The sequence below is a fragment of the Myodes glareolus genome, chromosome 18 (genome assembly GCF_982192425.1).
Source record: "Myodes glareolus chromosome 18, mMyoGla1.1, whole genome shotgun sequence".
Taxonomy (NCBI): domain Eukaryota; kingdom Metazoa; phylum Chordata; class Mammalia; order Rodentia; family Cricetidae; genus Myodes; species Myodes glareolus.
The window spans coordinates 63,528,888-63,551,910 of record NC_142043.1 but is presented as its reverse complement, the minus strand read 5'-3'; the positions used below and the strand labels follow the sequence as shown (position 1 = coordinate 63,551,910).

Genomic DNA, 23,023 nt, shown 5'->3' with positions numbered 1-23,023 from the left:
GACCTCTCCTCTGAGGTGCCTTACTCACCCCAGTCATCCTCTGTCATCACTCCTGCATTGACTTGCCAGTGTTTGTCAGTAGTGTGCATCTACACCAAGCCATTTGTCCCCATAGCATCTAATGAATTTATGTATTAGTGCCTTCCCATGTGCTAGCTCCTGGGCCTATGGAAACTCTGGTACCTGGGGACAAACTCAGTATGATGATGCAGAGGTGAGTGTCACTCACCTTTTAGTCAGCCCTGTGGCCTTGGCCCCATTATTCTGACTTTTAAGATATAAAGTGGGCACCATCTGAGAAGCCTGAGGAGCTATCATGTGCACAGGAGGTAGCCCAGCTACCACTGCACTGTACTGTTTGTGGGATAGACACCATTATTTGAGCTGTCTCAAGACATGCTGCTCATTCCTGTCCTTGGCTTGCCATGCTCCGACTGTATGTGCTTCTGTTTTGTACAATCTAGAGTATAATTGTACTTCCCTTGGTGACCCTTAGTTGATTCTCCCAGTGCAGACAAGTGATGTCCCTGCCCTTGGTCTTAAAGTGACTATCTAGGCAAGCTCCTGCATGCTGGTGTAGGCCACCTGGGGCTGACCAGTGCTGCCCATCCCCCCCTACCTCCCATGTTTGTCAGATCCCTGCTTATCATTCCAGCTCAGCAACATTATTTTGAGGGTTTCTGTCATCATTAAGCAAATGACATTGCTTACTTATTTGTGCCACACACACAGATACGTCAGAGTGCCATCTGCTCCTGTGGGGCACATTATTTTCAGTTTGCATTAGTCGTTTTTTTTCTCTCCAGTCTTGCAGGTTCTCAAGCCTTTCTTAGATGGCCTTTCCTGGGGAGGCCTACTCTGTCCACACATCCCGGGAATCCCTCCATACTCTCCTTTTCTCCTCGTGCCCTTGGTGTCTCTCCTACTAGTCTCCTATTCTGCTGCCACTGCCCTGTTCTCAAGGAAGGTGGGGTCTCTCTAGGCTAACCCCTGTGCTTCTGGTGTCCCAGCCCCCAGTGTCCTGTGTGTGCAGTATTTACTGGCTCCTCGTTAGGGGATAAAGGGGTGTGCTCAACCGTCTCATAGCAGGTAGGGGCCCAGCACAGTAAGGCAAGTGACCACTAAGCAAATGTGGTGTTGCCGAGGAGGGTCTGGCTTGGAGTTAAGAAGGGATTGTCCTCTGTATAAAATACATAGTATTTAGAAATTACATGATGCTCTGGGATAAAAGACAAGAAATTCTGAGGACGTGTTGACCGGTACTCTTCTGCTTTATTTTTCTAGACACCATTCGCTTCTAACTCAAGATGATCTGATGTCTAAAGTGAACCCTCATCAACCATGATGGCTACACAGACGTTAAGTATAGACAGCTATCAAGATGGACAGCAAGTAAGGGCCTGACCTTTATTTTGCATCCTGATCACTGCCAGGTGACTCCGTGAGCTCGCACATCCACCTTACAAATATATTAGGCATCCATTGCACAACAGAGCTCAGAGCTATCAATTGCTCATGCTTGTTCCTTAAGCGATACCAATTCCTGCCCAGCCACCAAACCATTTTTAGAGTATTTTATTGTGCTTGGATGCATGGGTGCATGCAAGCATGTGGTGCTGGGGATTAAAAACTGGGTACTTTCAGAGTGATGGTGGGGCATGTCTTTAATTCCAGCACTCAGGAGACAAGGCAGAGGCAGGAGGATCTCAGAGTTAGGGGCCAGCCTACTCTACGGAGTTCCGGAAGCCAATGCTATACAGAGAAACCCTGTCTCAAAAAAAACAAAACAAACAAGCAAAAACCAAAACTGGATGCTTGCTTAGCATTTGTGAAGCATTTGGATTGATTCCAGCATAGGGAAGAAAAAAAGAAAAAAGCTGGATGGGTGTTTGTCTGTTTGCAACTCTAGTGCTTGACAAGCACTTTACCACTACACCCCATAAGCTGGGTGTTCTAGAGGTTTTATTGTTTGGTTTTGAGACAGAGGCTTTCTGCTTAGCCTAGATTGGCCTTGAACTCACAACCCACCTGCCTTGGTGTCCTAAGTGCTGGGACACAAAATATACCATGTGCCTGGCTCTGTTTTTTTTTAATGTTTGTTTATTGTACATAGGGCACGTGTACCATAGTGTATTGTGAGGTCAGAGGACAACTGTCTAGACTCAGTTCTCTCCTTCCACTGTGTGGGTACCAGGGCTTGAACTTGGCGTATCAATCTTGGCAGTGAGGGCCTTTACCTACTGAGCCATCTAGTAGCCCCTGCATTTTGTTTTGTGAAACAGGATCTTGTAACACGAGAGGCCGGCTTGTTGGGGTTTCTGTCCCACCTGGTACCCCACAACCGGCATACCCCAAGGAAAAATCACACACAGGACTCCATAAGGTTATAAACTGATTGGCCCTTAGCTCTGGCTACTTATTTGCTCTTATAACATATATTACCCCATTATCCTTATCTGTGTTAGCACATGGCTCTGTACCTTTCTCAGTGTGACAGCTTACATGTTGCCTCTTCGGTGGTCTGCACAGGAGTGGCTGAGAAACCTCTCTGCTTCCCAGAATTCTCCTGTTCTCATTGCATCACCTCTACTTCCTGTCTGGTTTTCCGGCCTGTACTGCCTGCCTGGCCAATCAGCGTTTTATTAAAATATGATTGACAGAATACAGACAATTCTCCCACATCATTTCCCTTTTCTTTTTAAACAAAGGAAAATACCCATAGTCCATTTGTTGGGAATGTGGGCATAGTATTTCAGGCTACTTCCTGCTGGTTGGGGGCGCTGATGATCTTATGGGGACCTAAAGAAAATTTAAAGTTATAATCAAGTCCTGACTGGAGTATCCTGTGAGTCTTGATCATCTCAGGCAGTAGTCTTGAATCTGTTCTGGATGTAGAACTCTGTCATCTGGGCCATCTGTTCCTACCGGAGATTGCTCAGGAGGTCTCCCTTGGCCAAAGATGATTTTTCTTAACTCTGAATAAATCCAGAGCCTCTCATTTTCTGTGGAAACAAAAGCAAAATCTCTTCTCCAAAGTAACATACCTTTTGACTTCAATTTTGAAGCCAAGGTATTTTCAAAATACCTATCTTGGATTAGTTCAGCAGCATTTATAAACAAAAGTCCTTTAGCAGCTGTTGTTTCTGCCTCAGCATTCAAACAATTCAAAGAGAGCATAATAGCATACAGTATCAAGATTCTCTGTATATTTTCCATCTTTATTTTAACCTCTATTTCTTCCTATTTTTACTTTTACTTTTTGAGACTGGTTCTCTGTATATCTTTGTCCTGGAATAACTCTGTAGACCAGGCTGCCTTGAACTCACAGAGATCCCTCTGTCTCTACCTCCCCAGTGCTGGGATTAAAGGTGTGTGTTACAATAAACACCTTGAACTCTCAGAGATCTGTCTGTCTCTGCCTCCCAGGCATTGGGATTAAAGGTGTGTACTACCACACCTTGAGGTCACAGAGGTCAATCTGCCTCTACCCCTTGAAGTCACAGAGGTCAATATGCCTCTGCCTCCCAGGCATTGGGATTAAAGGTGTGTACCACCACACCCTATTTCTCCCTTTCTTTCTTTTTTATTTTTAATGACTTTAACCTTTAGCCTGCATATATTTTTAACACACTGTAAACTCTTTAGAGGTTTTCTTCATCTTTGAATCTTTCTTTTACTATATATCTCTCTTTTTCTGACCACATGAGTCTTTAATTTACCAAGCAATATCGGTAGGACTAAAGCTGTGGCTTTGACAGCTAGATCCAGCCCATTATTTAGCTTTCCAGCCTCATGGCTGAGGTACCAGCCAGAGCTGTGTTCACTGCCACAACTCTATGGCCTTTCAAAGTCCTTGCTAGCAAGCAAGCTGCAGCATTCTGCTCACAGACCACACTCCGTCGGACTGCCTGCCTGAAAGAATCAGAGATTGCCCTGGCAGGACAGCCCAGACAGCCGGCATTTTAAAACACTGCAGCTTTTTTTTCCTGCTACGGCTGAAAACTGAAAAGCATGCGTTCAGCTTTTCATCAATACTATTTAAGTATTTCGTGGCAGGACCTCTTAATGAGCTGCAGGGTTTTGCAGCTAAAGCTGAGTCAGGAAGCCTCTCTTAGATGAGAACATTTGCTTGCCTCTAGCAAGCAGAGCAGACCCAAGAAATTGCTGCTACCAAGAAAACATGTTTACTCTATTCTTTCCCAAACTTCCTCAGGCTTTCTGTGGGTTCAGTTATCCACGTCTGGGCGCCATATGTAACACGAGAGGCCGGCTTGTTGGGGTTTCTGTCCCACCTGGTACCCCACAACCGGCATACCCCAAGGAAAAATCACACACAGGACTCCATAAGGTTATAAACTGATTGGCCCTTAGCTCTGGCTACTTATTAGCTCTTATAACATATATTACCCCATTATCCTTATCTGTGTTAGCACATGGCTTCGTACCTTTCTCAGTGTGACAGCTTATATGTTGCCTCTTTGGTGGTCTGCACAGGAGTGGCTGAGAAACCTCTCTGCTTCCCAGAATTCTCCTGTTCTCATTGCATCACCTCTACTTCCTATCTGGTTTTCCGGCCTATACTGCCTGCCTGGCCAATCAGCGTTTTAGTAAAATATGATTGACAGAATACAGACAATTCTCCCACATCAGGATCTCATGTTATAGTCCAGTCTAGCCTTGAACTTGTGGCAGACCTGCCTCAGCCTCGTGAGTATAATAAGATTACAAGTAGGGAATCCTGGGTCTGGAGAGATGGCAGAGCATTAAGACTGACTACTTCTCTTACAGAGCATCTGAGTTCAGTTCCCAGAACCCCTGGGAGCACAGAGCATCTGAGTTCAGTTCCCAGAACCCCTGGGAGCTTACAACTACCTGTAACTCCAGCTCCAGGGTATCCAGTATCCTCTTTTAGACCTAAGAGCACCTGTACTCATGCATATATATATATATATACCCACCACCCCAAACACACACACACACACACACACACACACACACACACACACACACGTAAAATGCTTGTGAGTGTGTGCTGGGAATCAGATCCAGGCAGGATGTTGCACATGAGCTATGCTCCCAGCCCGTGTTCTTATTTGCATAATGGTGTAGGGCAGGTGTGGGAGAACTTGAACCCTGTCACAAAGTTGACTGTTGATATTGAATTGTTTGTGTGCGAGTATAAGAACACAAGCTTTCTGTTTGGTCTCCTAAGTTTCTAGTTGGGAGCCATGTGGCTAGAAAGATCAGCTTGCACTGACCGTTCCTGTCTGCAATTCATTGTGATGGCTTCAAAATCCTTTCATTTTTTGTTGTGTGTGTGTGTGTGTGTGTGTGTGTGTGTGTGGTTTTTTGAGACAAGGTTTCTCTGTAACAGTCCTGGCTGTCATGGTATCTGCTTTGTAGACCAGGCTGGCCTTGAACTCACAGAGATCTGCTTGTCTCTGCCTCTTGAATACTGGGTTTAAAAGTCTGCACCACTACCGCCTGGCTCATCTCAATTCTTAATGTGTTGGAAATTTGGTCTTTATGTTGTCCACTGGTAGAGCATGAGATATTCAAAGGAGTTTTGCTGCTAATGTTCTATGTGTTATTGGCAGTTATATAATCTACCAATTGCAGAGTGAATAGCACTTTATATTTTGTATTTTATAGCAAAATTTCTCCTTTTACAGATGCAGGTGGTAACTGAGTTAAAAACAGAGCAAGATCCCAACTGCTCTGACCCAGATGCAGAAGGAGTGAGTCCTCCTCCCATGGAGTCTCAGACCCCAATGGATGCCGACAAGCAGGCCATTTATAGGTAGTGTGCGGGTGTGGACTGTGTGGTTTTCGGAGGACCAGGAGGAGTGCAGACATGTGAACTGGAACCAGGGCTGGGCTCTAGACTGAGCTGGGAGGGACCACTGGGATACTGTGACTACTGGGGACGCCTTTCAGACTGAAGTATTACTTCTAATAGTAAGACAGAAGGTTTTATACTACAGATCTTTGTGTTGGGTAGCCTTTCAGAAAAGCTTCAGCCAGGCATGGCGGTGCACACTTGGAATATCAGCACTGGGAACAGAGAACTCAAAGTCAGTTCCAGGCCAGTCTAGGCTACTTTACAGACTCTAAAAGGGAAAGGGGGCCTTGAGATAGGTCAGCAAGGAAAGCACTTGCTGTCTAAAACATGACCTGAGTTTGATTTCTGGAACCCACAGAAAGTAGAGAAAAGTCTACAGAGCGGTCCTCTGATTTCCACATATGCAGCTTTAGAAACTGTCATTTTGCAGCTGAGTGGTGGTGGCGCACGCCTTTAATCCCAGCACTTGGGAGGCAGAGGCAGGCGGATCTCTGAGTTCGAGGCCAGCCTGGTCTACAAGAGCTAGTTCCAGGACAGGCTGCAAAGCTACAGAGAAACCCTGTCTTGAAAAACAAAACAAAACAAAACAAAAAAAGAAAGAAAGAAATTGTCATTTTGCTCCGTAGACCTTAACTACCTCAGGTATCTCCTGAGTGAGGTCATGTTCTATAGTGAGGGCTCATTTTCTTTTCTTGACTGGTTTTTTTCACAGAAAATGTTTTAAACATGAATCTGTAATATAGAATCTGCTGGGACTTTCTGAGGCCGAATAATATTTCATGGTGTTCACTGTGTATATACCACACTTACCTATTTGTGTTGCTTCATCCTTTCTTTTTCTTCCTTTTTTTTTAGCCCCCTTGAGACAGGCTCTCTCTTTATAGGCCTAGCCTGGCCTGGAACTCACTTGGTAGATCAAGCTGGCCTTAAACTCATAGAGATCCACCTGTCTCTACTTCCCAAGTGCTAGGATCAAAGGTGTGCACCACCCCTGGTTGTGCTTTCTCCTTTTGACAGTTAGTGCACTATGAGCTGGTGTGCATATCTAGCTGTCCACAGTGTATTAGGAGCTCCCCTCATGACTGACAGACTAGAACAGCCTATATGTTTCTCAGACAGTGGCGGGTCCATACAGTGTATGCTACTCAACATTAAAAGGAAGGAATATGGCTGCATGCAACTTCATATGTGAATCCCAGCTGTCTTATTCTGATGAAGGAAGCCCTTCTCAGAAGGCTTGCATTTTGTATAAATGCCTTTTCATAACACCAAGAGAAAATTTAATGGTGATCCCTGCTGGGGCTAGGGATTCCAGCATGGTATACCAAAGGGAGAAAAAAAGGAGGGTTTGAGGGTTCTGATGTGACTAGATACACATATAAGGGTCTAAACACCAAGAATAGTCCATTTAGTTTTGGATAGTTCACAAATAATAATTTAAATACATGCATGATGGTCCATGCTGTAATCCACGCCTTGGGAGGCTGGGGCAAGAGAAGTGTGAATCAAAGCCAGCAAGGACTTTGTGAGATGCTCCATCATAAAACAAATAGATCAGGAGCTTTGAAAAATTATCTTAATGTAACTTAAAACTAACTCAATTAAAAGTATTTTGCTGAATGGTGGTGGCAGAGGCAGGCAGGTCTCTGAATTTGAGGCCAGCCTGGTCTACACAGTGAGTTCCAGGACAGACAGAGCTACACAAAGAAACTCTGTCTCCAAAAACCAAAAAAAAATTTTTTTCATGAAACACTTCCACTCAGAGTATTCATGCCATATAAACTAAAAAGCAAGTCACAGATGAGGTAAGAGAGATGGCTCAGGGTGGAAGAGCACAGACTCTTCCAGAGGACCCCACTTCAGTTCCCAGGAGATCTGATGCCTTCTTCTGACCTCAGTGGGTGTGGAGCACACATACATTGAATAAAAGTGTAAAAGAGCAAACAAAAAGAAGTAACGGACTGTTTAAAATCACTCATACAGGCCAGACAACGCATCCCTGTTACTTAGTACTTGGAGGCTGAGGCAGGAGAGCCTCGAGTTAGAAGCCAACCTGGGTCATATAATGAATCCCTGTCTAAAAAGGGGTGGGGGTTCATTGGTGCACACATCCCAAAGACTTCTGGAGAGAGGTGGCACAGCTTTGCTCTCTTTCCCTGCAGGCACCCGCTATTTCCATTACTAGCTTTGTTGTTTGAGAAATGTGAGCAGTCCACACAGGGCTCAGAAGGTACAACCTCTGCCAGCTTCGATGTGGACATTGAGAACTTTGTCAGGAAGCAAGAGAAGGACGGGAAGCCCTTCTTCTGTGAAGACCCAGAAACTGACAACTTAGTGAGTAAAGTTCATTCTTTTTTCTTTCCCTTCCTTCCTTTCACCTTCCTAGTCTTCTAGTTTCTAGCTAGTTTTCCCTTTAACAATCTAACTGATCTGTGCTTCCTCCCGAGGTGGGACTTAGTCCTCTCATGGGTGTCTGTAAAAACTTCCTGGGGCAGGCTGCTCCTACGGGGTGTCTGTTGCACTTGTGTTGTGAGTACAAGTCTAATCTTAGAAACAGGCTCGAGCTGTCATCTGCAAAGCAGCCTCCCTCCCAGTGCTGACACCAGTTGCTGTGCCTTCTTCCTGACCCAGTGGCAAGGTCTTTGAGGACACAGACAGTGCTAGCATCCTTTGTCAGGGCACCCACACTGTCTGCCCTTCCAGCCTGAGTCTCTCCCAAATTCAGATGAACTCAGAGCCCCACAGCAAGGTGCGTTCTCTGGGTTTTGTATCTGGAAGACTCTGGCCCTCAGCAGGTCTTCATCATCTGTGGATAAATCGTATTAGCCTTAGCTCTGCTGCTCCTGATTTCTTACTGTGTGTTCAGTGTTTACTGCCTGAGAGCTTGCACAGATGGGCTGTGTTCGACTTTGCCTTATGGTCTCTGAAATAAATGCCTGTCATTTGAGTAAGGAGCAGAAGCCCTTTTGGTCCTGGCCCATCCCTGGCCTGACTCAGTAAGGAGACAGGTGTCCTCTACACCCTGCAAGCACCTCCTCATCTAAGCACAGGATTTAACAGAGCTCATGCTCAGTAGCTCTTGTTACTGATTGGTCTCTCACAGCATCAAGAATGTAGGTGACTTCATACCCGAGTCTGATTGAGGGGCTGGGCCTTGTTCATAGCAAGGGCTGTCAGTGACATGGCACTGTTGGCATTAGTGACCCATTGCTAGAGAGCAAGTATGCTCAACCGTGGTGACTTCATAGTAAACAAAAGAGAAATCATAGGAGGAGAACTTGGGGATCTAGAGCTAGGAAAGAGTTCTTAAACTTGACACCAGAAGTATGATCCAGAAAAGGCAGAGCTGGTGGGTTGAACTTTTAGAACCACACCTAAGATAGGTGTGGACATTGAGATGGAGCAGAGTGAGGCTGGAGCCCCATCATCTGCAAGCATTGAGCCACACTCCCAGCATGGCCATGCTGAAGGAGGCACCTTGTTCCCGTGTCTGAAACAGGTACAGCCGGGCTGGGGCTGAGACCCTGGAGTGCTGGAGCACTGTGTGCAATTGCCAGTGCTGCTCCATTCCTGCTACTGGCATTGATGTCGTTCCCATTTGGTAGCTAAGCAGTATGTGTTATAACGGTGACTTCTGATAACAGCACATTATTTCTCACTTAATAGTCTTTATTTTTTCTACCTCTAGATGGTGAAAGCAATCCAGGTTCTGCGCATTCATCTTCTTGAACTGGAAAAGGTTAATGAACTCTGTAAAGATTTTTGTAGTCGGTACATTGCTTGTCTGAAGACAAAAATGAACAGCGAGACCCTGTTGAGTGGGGAGCCTGGGAGCCCATACTCCCCTGTGCAGTCCCAGGTACTGGCCTTTGGGGCCCACTGTGCTTCTTGGTCACTATAGTATTGGTCATGCATCATTACTTCTGAGACTGCCAGCTTCTTCAGAATCGTTGGCTGCCCTGAAGTCCTGTCCCAGTTGACTGCTAACTCGTCCTGCCCTCCCCTGCCCTGGCCCTGTCATTCTGTTTCCATCTCTGTGAATCGACTACTCTGAGTTCCTCACAGAAGCAGAATCATACAATATCTGACTAATTTCACTTCTCAGAACATCCTTAAGCCTAGGCAGGAATGAAGCATCATTGTGTTTTAACTATTCTGATATGTGGTGGTATTTCATCAAGGACTTTATTTACATTTTTCTGATAGCAAATGATACTTTTATGTGCTGATCTGCCTTCTGTGTGTCGCCTCTCCTGGAAAAGTTTGCTTATGTCTTTTGCTCATTTTTTAACTTTTATTTTCCTTAAGTTTCTGAGTTTTGAAAGTTCTCATTGTTTGCAGATGTTCACCTGCTTCAGCACCTGTTGTTAGCAGCTCTCCTACTGACTGCTTTTCCCCTTTTGTCAAAAGGTGGGCATGTTTCAGGAGTCTGGTGTTCTGTTGAGCTGTGTGTCTGTACCACCAGGCCGTGATTACTACAGCCGCCTGGCAGTCTCAGCACTGAAGAGATGCTTTCCTCCAGCTCAGAACTTCTCAGAGTTGTTTTTAGCTCTCTTCTAGTTGCTTTGCCTTTCCATATAAATTGTCAATGATGCCGTGTAGATCTGCAAAACAAATTCCACTGTGGGCATTGATAGCATTGCCTTAACTCTTTGTATCAGTTTAGGGGAGCTGACATCTTTACTGTGTGACTCTTCAGTCCAGAATTGCCACATCTCTGCATTTATTTACATCTCTTAGGGCTTTTTCATCAGTGTTTTGTAGTTTTCACCATAGTGATCCACGCACTTTTAGAAGTACATACAAGTAGCCAACTGTCCAACTGTAGTGAGCGGATCTCTGTGAGTTCAAGGTCAGGTCAGTCTAGTTTACTTAAAGAGTTCTAAGGCAGCTAGAGCTACACAGTGAGACCCTATCTCAAACAAGCAGGATTACACATAAGTATATATTTGAATGACTGTAAATAAATTGTTTTTAAGATTTGTTGTTTTTAGATATGTGTTACCTGCATGAATGTATGTGTACTTTGGTGCCTGAGGTAGCTGGAAGAAGGTATAAAACTCCCTGGAACTGTAGTTTCTGACAGTTGTGAGCTGCCATGTAGTTCCTGGAAACCAATCCCAGTCCTCTGTAAGAGCCTCATGCGTTCTTAACTGCTGAGCTGTCTCTCCAGCCCCTGGATTGTACTTTTTGGGTTTTGTGTTCATTGCTGGCCTGAAGAAAAGCAGTTACTTTTTAATGTGCTGTGAAAGCATTCATAAGAAAATCAGATAAAGCCGTGTGTTTCTGTGAGCAGATGTCAGCTGTGGAAAATAGTGGATTGCATTTTGACACTCCACATGTGTGTGTGGTGCTTTGGTGCCGCTCACCCATTACTTCTTCATCCTTCTGTCCTGCCCCTCAGAGCCCTCCAACAACAGTTGGTGTTTGTTCTCATATCCTATGACCTGATAAGTTCATTTCTCTCTTCTAAGTCAAGTGTTTATAGGTCTTTTTTTTAATTTAATTTAATTTTTTTTTTTTTTTGGTTTTTTTCTGTGTTGCTTTGGAGCCTGTCCTGGAGCTAGCTCTTGTAGACCAGGCTGGCCTCGAACTCACAGAGATCCACCTGCCTCTGTTTCCTGAGTGCTGGGATTAAAGGCTTGCGCCACCACCACCCGGCATCATTCCCTAGTTCTTTACTTTCACTGGTGTCCTGTACAAATAGGAACAACTCTGTCTGCTCCCTTTTCTTGTCTCATTGCATTGGCCGAAATATCCAGTGCTCACTAAGTGCTCACTTCCTTTTCTTGTCCTGGTCACTTCTGGTGCCTCTGAGCCAGTGGTGTCAGCTTTGCACGTGTTATTCTGTCCTGAAGGGTCTGGTTATGGAGAACTGGTACCTGAGCCTAATGTAGGAGAAAGTGGTAATGTGAAAGCAGGGTCTTTCTGCTCACCTCCTGGGCTTGAGCAGCAAGGGGAAAGCCACACACTGCACACACACAATGGTGTGGATCACACTGCTTTTGCATCTCTAGTTCCCATATAGGATGCTTGCTTTCTGAAAGCCGGTCCACTGAATCTGCTCAGTGCCCCTGGCCTCCCTCACCTTCCTTATTGCAACATTATAATCCTGCTTCCTTTGTCGTTTGAAGGTGCTTTCTCTGTGTTCTAATAATTCCCCATGTGTGTGTTCTGACATTCAGCAGATTCAAAGCGCCATCACAGGCACTCTCAGCCCCCAGGGAATCGTGGTGCCAGCGTCAGCCCTGCAACAGGGAAATGTAACCATGGCAACAGTGGCAGGTAGGACCACCTAAAAATGGGCACCTTTTCTGTGAGCTTTTGCAGAAAACATCCATTATATTAGAACAAGCACATATATAAATGCCTTTTAACTTCTGGGTTTTTTTCTTCTTCTTAATTTCATTGTATTTTACTCAATGCCAGTTACTAATATAATAGTGCTAGAGTCCAGAGCAGTTTGAATATCTGCATCTTGTTGATTTTTCAACAAATATATTGTACAGATTGTAGTTTTCTACCAAAAACATTTGGGGGAAAGGTTTTATATAGGAATTGACTGTATGTAGCAAGGGGCTGGAGAGGTGGCTGAGCTGTTAAGAGCACGTACTGCTCTTCCAGAAGATCCAAGTTTGATTCGCAGCATCTGTGTCAGGCTGCTCACAACTATCTATAACCCCACCTCCAGGAGATCCCCTGTGGGCACCTGTATTCATGTGCATATACCGCTCCTACTCTCTCTCTCTCTCTCTCTCTCTCTCTCTCTCTCTCTCTCTCTCTCACTCTCTCACACACACACACACACAAACACACACACACACACACACACACACATTTAAAGTAATAAAGTAAAAAAAGAAAAGAAGTTGGTGGTGGCACATACCTTTAATCTGAGTACTTGGGAGGCAGAGGAAGGTGGTTGTCTGTGAGCTCGAGGTCAACCTGGTTTACAAAGAGTACCATGACAGCCAAAGCTGTTACACAGAAACTCTGTGTTGAAAAAAAAAAAGAAGAAAAAGAAAGAAGGAGGGAAGAAAGAGAGAAAAAGAAAAGATACAGCAAAAATTATGATTTCAAACAACATAGTTTTAAAAATACTTGGTGTGTGTATATGTACATGCACCCACATACATAAATTCATGTACATGTGTCACTGCATGGGTGTGGTCAGAGGACAACATGTAGGAATCAGTTCTGTTTCCACCACATGGGTTCTGGGCTTGGTAGCAAGCACCTTTACCTGCTGAGTCATCTTGCTAACTTCTCAAATAACATAGTTTTTTAATTGTGCTATCCATAGGACCTGGAAACTACCTAGTATTATGAATTGGTCCCCAGTGACAAGGGCAGGTGCCATGCAGGCCAGAATTGGTGTGATAATTTGTCTCACTACATACTTTGCTAAGTCTTGTTGACCATTTGGAATGGTTAAAAGGCTCGCCCAATAGACTTTTCATTTCTTCCATAAGTATATCAGGAAGAATGGCTTTAAATCATTAAAACTTAAAAGTAGTTTAATATTTAAATTCTCTTCTCCTTTTTGAGGTGGCACAGTGTACCAGCCTGTCACCGTCGTCACTCCACAAGGTCAAGTGGTCACACAGGCGTTATCTCCTGGGACAATTAGGATCCAGAACTCCCAGGTGTGTGAAGTCCTCTAGGACTGTAATGCGTGCTGCCTAGGTGGGGGAGGTGACGCAGCTAAGCTGCCCCTTTGTGACTGTCAGCTGTTGTCGAGCAGCCTGCAGTCAGTGTCTTTCCTTTCCTGCTTCGTCTCCCTTGTTGTGGAAGTTTACAAAATTCAGAGCAGTCTGAGCACCAGGGAGGCTGTTCACAGCCCCAGCCACAGCCATGGCAATGACGTCCACTGTGTGTGCACATCATGACTCAGAGTCCTGTGATGCAGAACAGCCAGGCACAGTTTTCAGAACCACAAAGCCCAGACTGTACCCCTAACCTGAAGCTACACCCCAAGCTCTGGAATCATCCCAGGCCTCTGCTTTGTATCCTTGACATGATTGGGGTACTTTATTGATGTCAGGCTCTGGGTGTCTGCAGTAGCAATTCTTGGCTTTGACTTTCAGGTGTTTGACTCTTTGAACAAGAGGGGACCTGTGGCATATTGTGGCCATAGTCATTCTACAGTCTTCCTGTTCCTTTGTAGTAAAATGGGGAAGTTGGGTCTTCTGAACTGGAAGACCCTCTAAGTTCTAGAAACATGAATTTTTTATTTTGAATAATTAAAGACAAGGTTTAAAGTATAGTTCTACTTTGTGGATGATTTACTTTGTGAGGTCTCTGTCCACATCCTTATCATGCCTAGCCCTAGGGTGTGGCTGTTGTCTTAAGGGAGAAGCCATCCATGTAGACTGCAGGTGCTCTCAGTGGTCTGGGTAGTCTGGGGCTGCCACCTTTGTCACAAAGGTTTGGTGACCACACTAGAGAAAAAGATGCAGATGCCCCTGGCATAGGTGGGGACTTGAGAGACTGTTGAGCTGTGTGACTGCTCAGGTCCAAGCCTACACGGGAGAGCTAGAGCTCACTAATGTTGCATTTGTCTCCCTGTCGGTCTTCTTTCCTCGTCATTTTCCATTTTAAATGTTTGCAACAATAGAGCCATGTCCAATTCCTGCCTAGTTTCTGAGGCAGGTTTTCTCTGTATAATAGACCTGACTGGCCTTGAACTCACAGATTCACCTACCTCTGCTCCCAAATGCTGGGATTAAAGACATGTACCACTACCGCCCAGCAAATTATGCTTTTTTTTTTTTAGAACATTTTTAAGTCAAATAACCTACTAGTACTGTAGAAGATACTTCATTTGTCTTGTTAAAAAAAGAAAGTTGTGGGATTGTTTTATTGTTGTTGTTGTTGTTGTTTGTTTGTTTTTTGGGGGGGGGGATTGGGACAAGGTTTTGCTTCTTTGTAACTGCATTTTCTTAGGGATAAAGGTTAGCTCATTTAAGTAGCAAACCTATTAAGCCTGAGTCCTTCAGGACAGTACTACCTGACCTATTGTAAAAACCCCATGACCCTCATTCCCACCCTATTTTCCACTGTCACACAGGGCTCCCTGCCTAGGGGCACATGGCAGACTCAGGTCAAAAAGTACTGCTTGCTGCTGCTCCCTGAGGAGGGAGTCAGCCTTGGTCAGGACACTCTGACCTGGCTGTTCATGGCCTGGTCATGATGGTGATAGTAGGCTGGAGTTGACTTTGACTTCCTGAGAGATGACCACTGAGAAGTCTTTAACCATACTGCTAGCACATACCCACATAAAAATGGTTTTGAGAGAGGTTTTTATGTTTCACAAGCTGTCCTTAAACTCTGTGTCTAACCAAGAATAACCCTGGACTTCTTGCTGTCTGCTTCCGCCTTCTGAGCGTTAGGACACAGGCTTGTGTCACCACCCCTGGCTTATGTGGTGCTGTGGGTAGAACCTAAGGTTACTTGCATAGCTGCAGCTCCAGCTGCCTGACCACTTATTGTACCACTGCTACTCAGAAGAGTATCAGGTTTTGACTCCCTCATTTCTCAGCATTACTTGGAATGCTTCTGTCAGGTTGGGGTGTGTCACAGCTCAGCCTTCACAGAGCACCATAGGCAGGCTGCAGATCTGAATACTTCTCCTCTGCCCCCAGGTCCCCTCCAAGCCTTTGAGCCAATTATTCTATCCACATATGTTTTTAAAGGGAAGCATGCCTCTGATGAATGCCCTTGAAACTTCTTGCCTGCCTTCTACTGCACGGGGCTCCACTCTCACATCCTGAGCATTCTCCTCCAGTTGATCAAGTCAGCACTTAATGGTGACACCAGTCCCAGCTCCTGTTGTGCTCTCAGCAGTAGTTCCACGATGCTCTGACTTGCATTGTGCTTATTTTTGTGTGTACTGGGTTTTCATTATATAAGTGTCCAGTTGTCCCTTGGTCTGTCTGTGTCCACAGTGCCAGGTGACACATCGATGCTGCTTGTCCTGTCAGAGCCAGCTGTTTCAGGACTGCCTTCCAGGCCTGGGCCCATTCTGCTGGTCTTATTGTGAAGTCTATTGCAGAGGATGCAGATGGAGGCAGGAATAGTGTAGAGGGTGGGCACAGAGCTCCCTGGTCCCTCTCTAGTATGCTACCCTCCAAGAGCTTGGAAACTTCATGACACAAGTAGGATTGTTGAACCCCACTGCCTGTTGGTGATGACCCTAAACTTTAGCCCATTGGTGCACGGCAGAGGTTGAGATCTGTGATTCTGCCTCAGTCTAGCCTGTGAACAGTCCCTTCCTGGGGGCTGCAGTCAATAGTTGACACAGTTCAGAATATGGGAAGCATCCCTTAGCAGTTTGGAGAGTCTAAGAATTGTAGGGCTTACATGCTGCAAAGATGGGAATGAAGACCAAGCATGTTGTCTGTGTTCCAGTATCCTCAAAAAATGTATATAATCTGTTTAGGGTTTCCACACGTGCCTGTTGGCTGTAAGTAAGCCTGAGAGCCTTAGAGTAAGTTAGCTTCCTCTATCTGAAGCTGTAAGCTGCTTGATGTGTTGTCATTTCAAAGCCTTGCTGACATTATTTGTTCACTGTGTGAAAGCTTCAGCTGCAATTGAATCAAGATCTCAGCATCTTGCATCAAGAAGACGGCTCCTCCAAGAACAAGAGGGGCGTCCTGCCGAAGCATGCCACCAATGTGATGCGGTCCTGGCTCTTTCAGCACATAGGGGTAAGAGTGCATTGGGTACACCCTGAGTGACCAAGGTGCCCTCCTGGCTTGTGTCCCCAGGAAACTGACTTTTGTGTTTATTTAACCCAGGTCTAAGTTTGGTATTATACTGTGTCCATAGTGGGGCTTGAGCATAGGTCCCTAATAATGACTTCAAGAAACTTAAAATGCAGCAAGGGTACCCTTATGGCTGGAAAGGGAGCAACTAAGCTACTACTTATCATGCCCATTTGGGTCAGAAAATCCTACTCTGTGATGGGGCTGACCGGAGGAGGCGGCAAAGAGAAAGGACAAGCAGCATTGCTTGTGCAGTGGAGCTAAGAGGGTGATGCAGTTAAGTTAAGGCACATCGTGAAGTTGGGCACAATGGGGAGCACCAACGCATGGCTTGCTTAGAGGCACACAAGTGTACTTGATGGTGAGGGCTGCCAGTGCAGGTGTGTCAGGTAAAGGACAGGAAGTGATGGCCAGTGCAACGGCTGTGTTGCAGTGGTCACAGTTTCCCACGGAAGTGCTGCATTGGGTGCACCTCTTTCCTTTTTGGGCGTCAGTGTCTTATCACACTTCCCTTTAATGAGTTAATATTTCTCAAACATAAACCCTGGTTATAAGGACCAGTGAGGACACATTTCCTTTCTTCCTGTGCTTTCTTGTCCTCATTCCTTTGCAACACCTAGTTTTCCAAGCAGTGGGGCAGCAGTGACTGCTGTCTGATTTCTGGCTCTGTGCTTATGTTTCTGACCTCACTTTTTGTTTATTGTTTAGTGGCATAAGGTCTCCCCCTCTTGGCTCCACCTTCTAAGTTTCCATCACCTCACAATAGCAGCAGCCTAAAAACCAAGCCTTCAATACCCAGACCTTTGAGGGGCAGTCAGTGTCCGGACTTTAACATCATATTAATCCAACAGAGGTTTGATCTTAAGAAAGCTATCAGTGATACTGGTCTATCCTAGTGTTCGTTTATTCTCAGGGTTGAAGTAGATGCCACGTGTTGTGTTGCTCATGCAATAAACCTCAACAAAGTTGATATAGATGTGCTGTGTCAAGGCTCAAATGTCTGTGCACAGAGGATGCCCCACGATAGGGCTGCAGCTCCCACTACCATTACCTGTGCATCTTGGGACACTGACTGACCACATTCTCACCACACACTGACAGCTGCTAGTGTTGGACATTCTTGGTCAGGAAAGAAAGATGCTTCATTCTTACCTGTATTTTTTAAAGGATTTATTTATTCTTATTTTATGTGCATTGATGTTTTGCCTGCATATATGTCTATATGAGGGCGTCAGATCACTTGGAACTGGAGTTACAGACAGTTGTCAACTGCCATGTAGGTGCTGGGAATTGAACCCCGGTCCTCTGGAAGAGCTCTTACCTGCTGAACCATCTCTTCAGCCCTCTTCTTTCTTATCTGAACATTTTTATGACAAGAATTTGCAAAATAAAGTCTAGTTGTGCTGAAGCTCTACTGTATGGGCTTTTTCTCTTGTTCATTTGTATGCAATTTATTGCCTAGATAGTCTTGGGTTTCCCTTTCAAATTCAAAGCCCATTGTGACAGTAACCCTCTTTATTTTTAGCATCCCTACCCAACAGAGGATGAAAAAAAGCAGATTGCTGCTCAGACAAATTTGACACTGCTTCAAGTTAACAACTGGTAAGATGACCGCGTGCTGACACCACACCTGTTACTCTGGCAGAGCCTGGCCTCCTGATATGCTCTATGCTGCCATCAGAGTGCTACAGCTAGAGACAACATGTGTCAGGGTATATTGGCATGTGTTTTCGCCCCGCGGGTATGCTAACACAGTGGCCCCTCTTGCTCTCCCTTAGATATAGGCCATGGCCAGGTGTGATGTCACATGCCTTTAACTCAGCACTCTGGAGGCAAAGGCAGGTGGATCTCTGTAGGTTTGAGGTCAGCCTGGTCTACATAAGTTCCAAGATGGCCAGGACTGTTGAGAGACCCCCGTCTCAAAAAAAATAATACCGGTGCCATCACTTTAGACCTACAGCTTGGGACAGTCTTGCATGTGTCCCTGCATTCATTCTGCTGCATGATGGGACTTAGAGACATTCCCCAGGTAGACCTGCCCGGAGAAGACCACCGTGTTTACAAGTGAAACATTCTCTGCTAGGTTTGGGTTACCCTGTTGGAGATAGTTGAGCCCTAGGCATGTGCTCCCATGGTGAGAACTGGTGTTCCTCAGGCTTCTCTTCCACTGGGCAGTCACTCGTCTCCATTTCACTGTGTTCAGACGGAAGACAATGTCAGCTTCATAGAATTAGCACGCAAAAGGGAAGCACACACTTCCACCCAGAAGCATTATAGCTTCATAGTATGACTGTGCTATCGCCATCATCCATGCCAGTTGTAATTCTAGAGTACACCATGCATTTGGCCTGCTTATTCTACCAGAGATGCAGGAGCTATCCTTCAGGGGTGCATAAACATGCCTACTTTCTTGCATTTGGGCCAGTATTTATTATTTAAGTAGAAATAGTAGACCATGCTGCTTGAGTTATTTCCTGTAAGTATAGTGCCAGCAAAAATATAAAGGGTTCAAGCATGTTGTTGTCAATACAGTGAACCATTCTTGGCTGACTGACTCCTCCCACCACCACCCTCAGCCTCTTGTTGCTATGAAGACAGTGAACCATTCTTGGCCGACTGACTGGCGCTCTCTCTCTCTCTCTCTCTCTCTCTCTCATTGCTATGAATACAATGAACTATTCTTGCTGGCCGACTCACTCTCTCTCTCTCTCTCTCTCTCTGCACTCTCTTTGGTGGCTGGTGAGATAGTTTCATGCAGTGTAGCTGAGACTGGGCTCCTCCTGTGACAGTCTCCTGAGTGTCTCCATGGTTATTTTCACTTGATCACGACATAGTTAGTATCACATTTGATTGATGTTCTGAGAGGTGCCTGGTGGCTGCTCTGGGCCCTCTGTCACTGCTGGACGCCTTGCTGTCTCCATTTGCATCCTTGTGTACCCCACCTTGCTGCTCTGCTTAGCTCCCAGAACTGTATAATCTAGAAGACTTAATACCAACTTTTAATTTTTTTTAAATGTATTATTTTAGTCAGGCAGTGGTGGTGCACGCCTTTAATCCCAGCAGTTAGGAGGCAGAGGCAGGCAGATCTCTGTGAGTGTGAGTCCCGTCTGGTCTACAGAGTGAGTTTCAGTACAGACTCTAAAGCTACACAGTGAAACCCTGTCAAAAAACAAAACAAAACAAAGCAAAAAAAAAAAAAAAAAAGAAGAAGAAGAAGAAGAAAAAGAAAAGGAAAAAGAAAGAAAAGCCAGGCGGTGGTGGCACATGCCTTTAATCCCAGCACTCGGGAGGCAGAGGTAGGCAGATCTCCATGAGTTCGAGGCCAGCCTGGTCTACAAGAGCTAGTTCCAGGACAGGCTCCAAAAACTACAGAGAAACCTTGTCTTGAAAATTTAAAAGAAAAAGAAAAGAAAAGAAAAGAAAGTCAACTGGATTGATGTATTGGAGGCCAGAAGCTCAGAAGCTGAGGCGTGTCTTCTTAGCATGTTCCCAATGAGAAGCCATGTCCAACCCACCTGGTCAGCCTGTTCTCTCTGCTGCTCTGTCTGTCTGTCTGTCTCTCTCTCTGAGTTCAGGTGTGAGCTCTTCATCTCACTGAGCAGCGTGATCTATTGGAGATTTCGTCACTGCATGCTCGCTGTGCAGCTGGGTGTATGGGGCACACAGAGCCTCTTATTTGAAATCATCTTCTGAAAAGACATCTCTTTTTAAACGTTCTATTACTATATATATGTGCATAATAGGGTGGAGGATCACATGTGCCGTGACATGCATGTGGCGGTCAGAGGAGAACGTAATGGAGTCAGCTCCTTCCACCTTTACATGAGTCTAGAGATAGACAGTCACTGGGTGCCTCTACCGGCTGAACAATCTCACTGACTCCAGACATGGTTCTTACTCTAGATCCTAGCTCTGATGACCCACAGCATCTCGCTAATGGCTCAGCCTGCTGCTGGTAGCACAGGTGGAAGGATATTCTGCAGCACAAGCCATATAGGCTTGTTGTGTTTCATTTTTATTCTTAGAGAATTCATGTTAGTATGAATATATAATCCACAGGAGTGGAGCTAACCATGCTGTGGAAATTTTTTTTTAATTGAGACAGGTTCTCCTTGTATAGACCTGGCTAGTATAGACCTCAATATGTAGACTCAGCTGGCCTTGAACTCACAGAAATCTACCTGCCTTTGCCTCCTAAGTGCTAGGATTAAAGGTGTGCACCACTATGCCCCACTAAGTTCATTTTTAAAATGAACTTCTGGAGATCTGTGAGCTTATCACTTGTGTTCCTCTTGCCAACATGGTTCCTAAAGGGTGGTGCCCCATGCCAGATCTTTCCAAGTTCTTTTGGCCTGAGTATCCCTTTGTCTACTCACAGGTTCATCAATGCCCGAAGACGAATTCTCCAGCCAATGTTAGATTCCAGCTGTTCAGAGACTCCAAAAACAAAGAAAAAGCCTGCTCAGAACAGACCAGTTCAGAGGTTTTGGCCGGATTCTCTTGCATCAGGAGTGGCACAAGCAGCACCCAGTGAGCTTGCCATGTCAGAAGGTGCGTCCCTTCAGATGGGCAAAGGTGGGAGCAATGGGCCAGGCACACTACTGTAACTGTATCCCGCGCAGAGCTGTGTACCTGAGATGCCCTTTCTTTGCCTCTTAAGACTCAAGGCAGGCAAGATGGATCATTGGGCAAAGGTTCTTGCCACCAAGCCTAAGGACCTGGGTTTAGTTCCCAGCAGAGAACCAGCTCCTGCAATTTGTCCTGTGACCATCACATCATGCCCACATTACATTGTACTCCACAGATACTAAACAAATATGTTTCAAAGTAAATAATGGGAGGAGGAGTCCATGGATGGCTATTCAGGTTCACCAGTGGCGGGGAGTTAAGTTGTGCATGCTGCCCGTGAGAATGATTACCGGTCTTGAGGTGTCCTTAGCAAGGTGCTCTCCTTTACTTCCAGCTTGCTTCCTTTCCCTTCCAGCCTTCAGCAGACAGCACAGTTGGTCCTCCTCACACCTGGCCTCTTTCCTTAGGGCAGATATGCCTGTCTCTTGCTTTTGACCTTTTCCTACTCTCCCTGTCCCAAGCCGCCATTCTGATGTGTGTCCCAGCAACTGTGTGACTGTGTGCGCGAGCTCTTCAAGGTCTGCCTTGTTTTGTACAGATTAGTTTTGCTTTAAGCAAGGCCTCCCGCAGCTGCTCAGGATGGCCTTGAACTCCAGGCTTAAGCACTTTCCCCTCAGCAGTTCTGACTGAGGTGTGTGCCACTGCCTCCAACTGGGTGTGTGTCTTTGAATGTGCAGGCGTAGCCGTGTCTTCTTACTTTTTCTTTTTTCCCTCGACAATACTCTGCTTTGTGGTTAGGAAGCTTTGGGCACAGTTTTTCTTTTTTTTTCTCATAATATTTTTATTGATTATTTGTGAATTTTACATCATGAACCCTGCTCACACTTCTCAGTCCTCCCAGGCCTACAGCCCCCCAAAAGAAGAAGAAGAAGAAAAAAGTCCAATTTGTGTTACCCATACGCTCACTGAAGCATGGTCAAACTCCTGGTGGCCAGCCTCTTCCTCACCCCTGCCTCCCTGCCCCCTTCCCCCGAAGCTATTGACTGTGGAGAGCTACACTTCAGCATCCTTACCACAATTTTTAAGAGTTCTCTTCAATGGCTTTCTGTCTAGGCTGTCACTGTTTTTTTGGATGGGTGTGGTGGAGGTAAGGACTGTCGCAGAAGCCTTCTTTGTCCCTCTTCTCAGCTGTGAGTCTCAGTCATCAATAACACTGCAGAAGTGGCTTCCTTGCCCCTTACAGTCAGCAGGAGCATGATCGTGGTGTTTTTATTTCTTTAACGTTGTTATTGGAGTGCTGGGTTCGGATCCCCTGGCCTCACACCTGTACTCTACCACTGAGACCCAGCCCAGCCCCCGCCCTGCCTCTTCTCAAACCTTCTGTTACGTGTGTCTGCAGTCTGTCCATATCCTTGGCATGCCTCTCCTTTCCATCTATTTCATGCTGAGTTGTTTCTGCTGCTCTTGTCGCCACGTCGCTGCCCTTGCTTTGCAGTGTTGATTCTGTACAGTGTGAGTTTGTCTTAGATGGTATGGATTTCACCTTTCTAGAAGTAGGGTGGGGGTATTTTGTACCCTTTGGTGCAGTGACTGGCATACACGCGGCTGTCTTAAATGTAGACTGAACAAGCAAGCAGTCCCTGTCTGTGCATAAAGTGCTTCTCTCTGGCTGGTGAAGGCAGTGACACCCTTGTGCTCCACTTTAGGTGCCGTCGTGACCATCACCACACCTGTAAACATGAATGTGGACAGCCTTCAGTCCCTGTCCTCAGATGGGGCCACCTTGGCCGTACAGCAGGTCATGATGGCGGGGCAGAGTGAAGACGAGTCGGTGGACAGCACAGAA

The 23,023-nt window shown here is 45.7% G+C and overlaps 1 protein-coding gene across 6 annotated transcripts in view; it reads left to right on the top strand.

Annotated features, from left to right (window-relative positions):
- Pknox1 (PBX/knotted 1 homeobox 1) overlaps positions 1-23,023 on the top strand; it is a 46,538-nt gene that overhangs the window by 20,413 nt on the left and 3,102 nt on the right. For 3 of the 6 annotated variants that reach the window (XM_085679833.2, XM_085679834.2, XM_085679832.2), the window contains 10 exons: positions 1,285-1,392; positions 5,673-5,800; positions 8,005-8,176; positions 9,531-9,701; positions 12,028-12,127; positions 13,391-13,488; positions 16,423-16,551; positions 18,134-18,210; positions 20,987-21,159; positions 22,884-23,023. In XM_085679833.2, coding sequence (XP_085535959.1) covers positions 1,342-1,392; positions 5,673-5,800; positions 8,005-8,176; positions 9,531-9,701; positions 12,028-12,127; positions 13,391-13,488; positions 16,423-16,551; positions 18,134-18,210; positions 20,987-21,159; positions 22,884-23,023 — 1,239 coding nt within the window. In that variant the 5' untranslated portion in view covers positions 1,285-1,341. The remainder of the gene's footprint in view (positions 1-1,284; positions 1,393-5,672; positions 5,801-8,004; positions 8,177-9,530; positions 9,702-12,027; positions 12,128-13,390; positions 13,489-16,422; positions 16,552-18,133; positions 18,211-20,986; positions 21,160-22,883) is intronic. The other 3 variants (XM_085679837.2, XM_085679836.2, XM_085679835.2) reach the window with 3 other exon arrangements.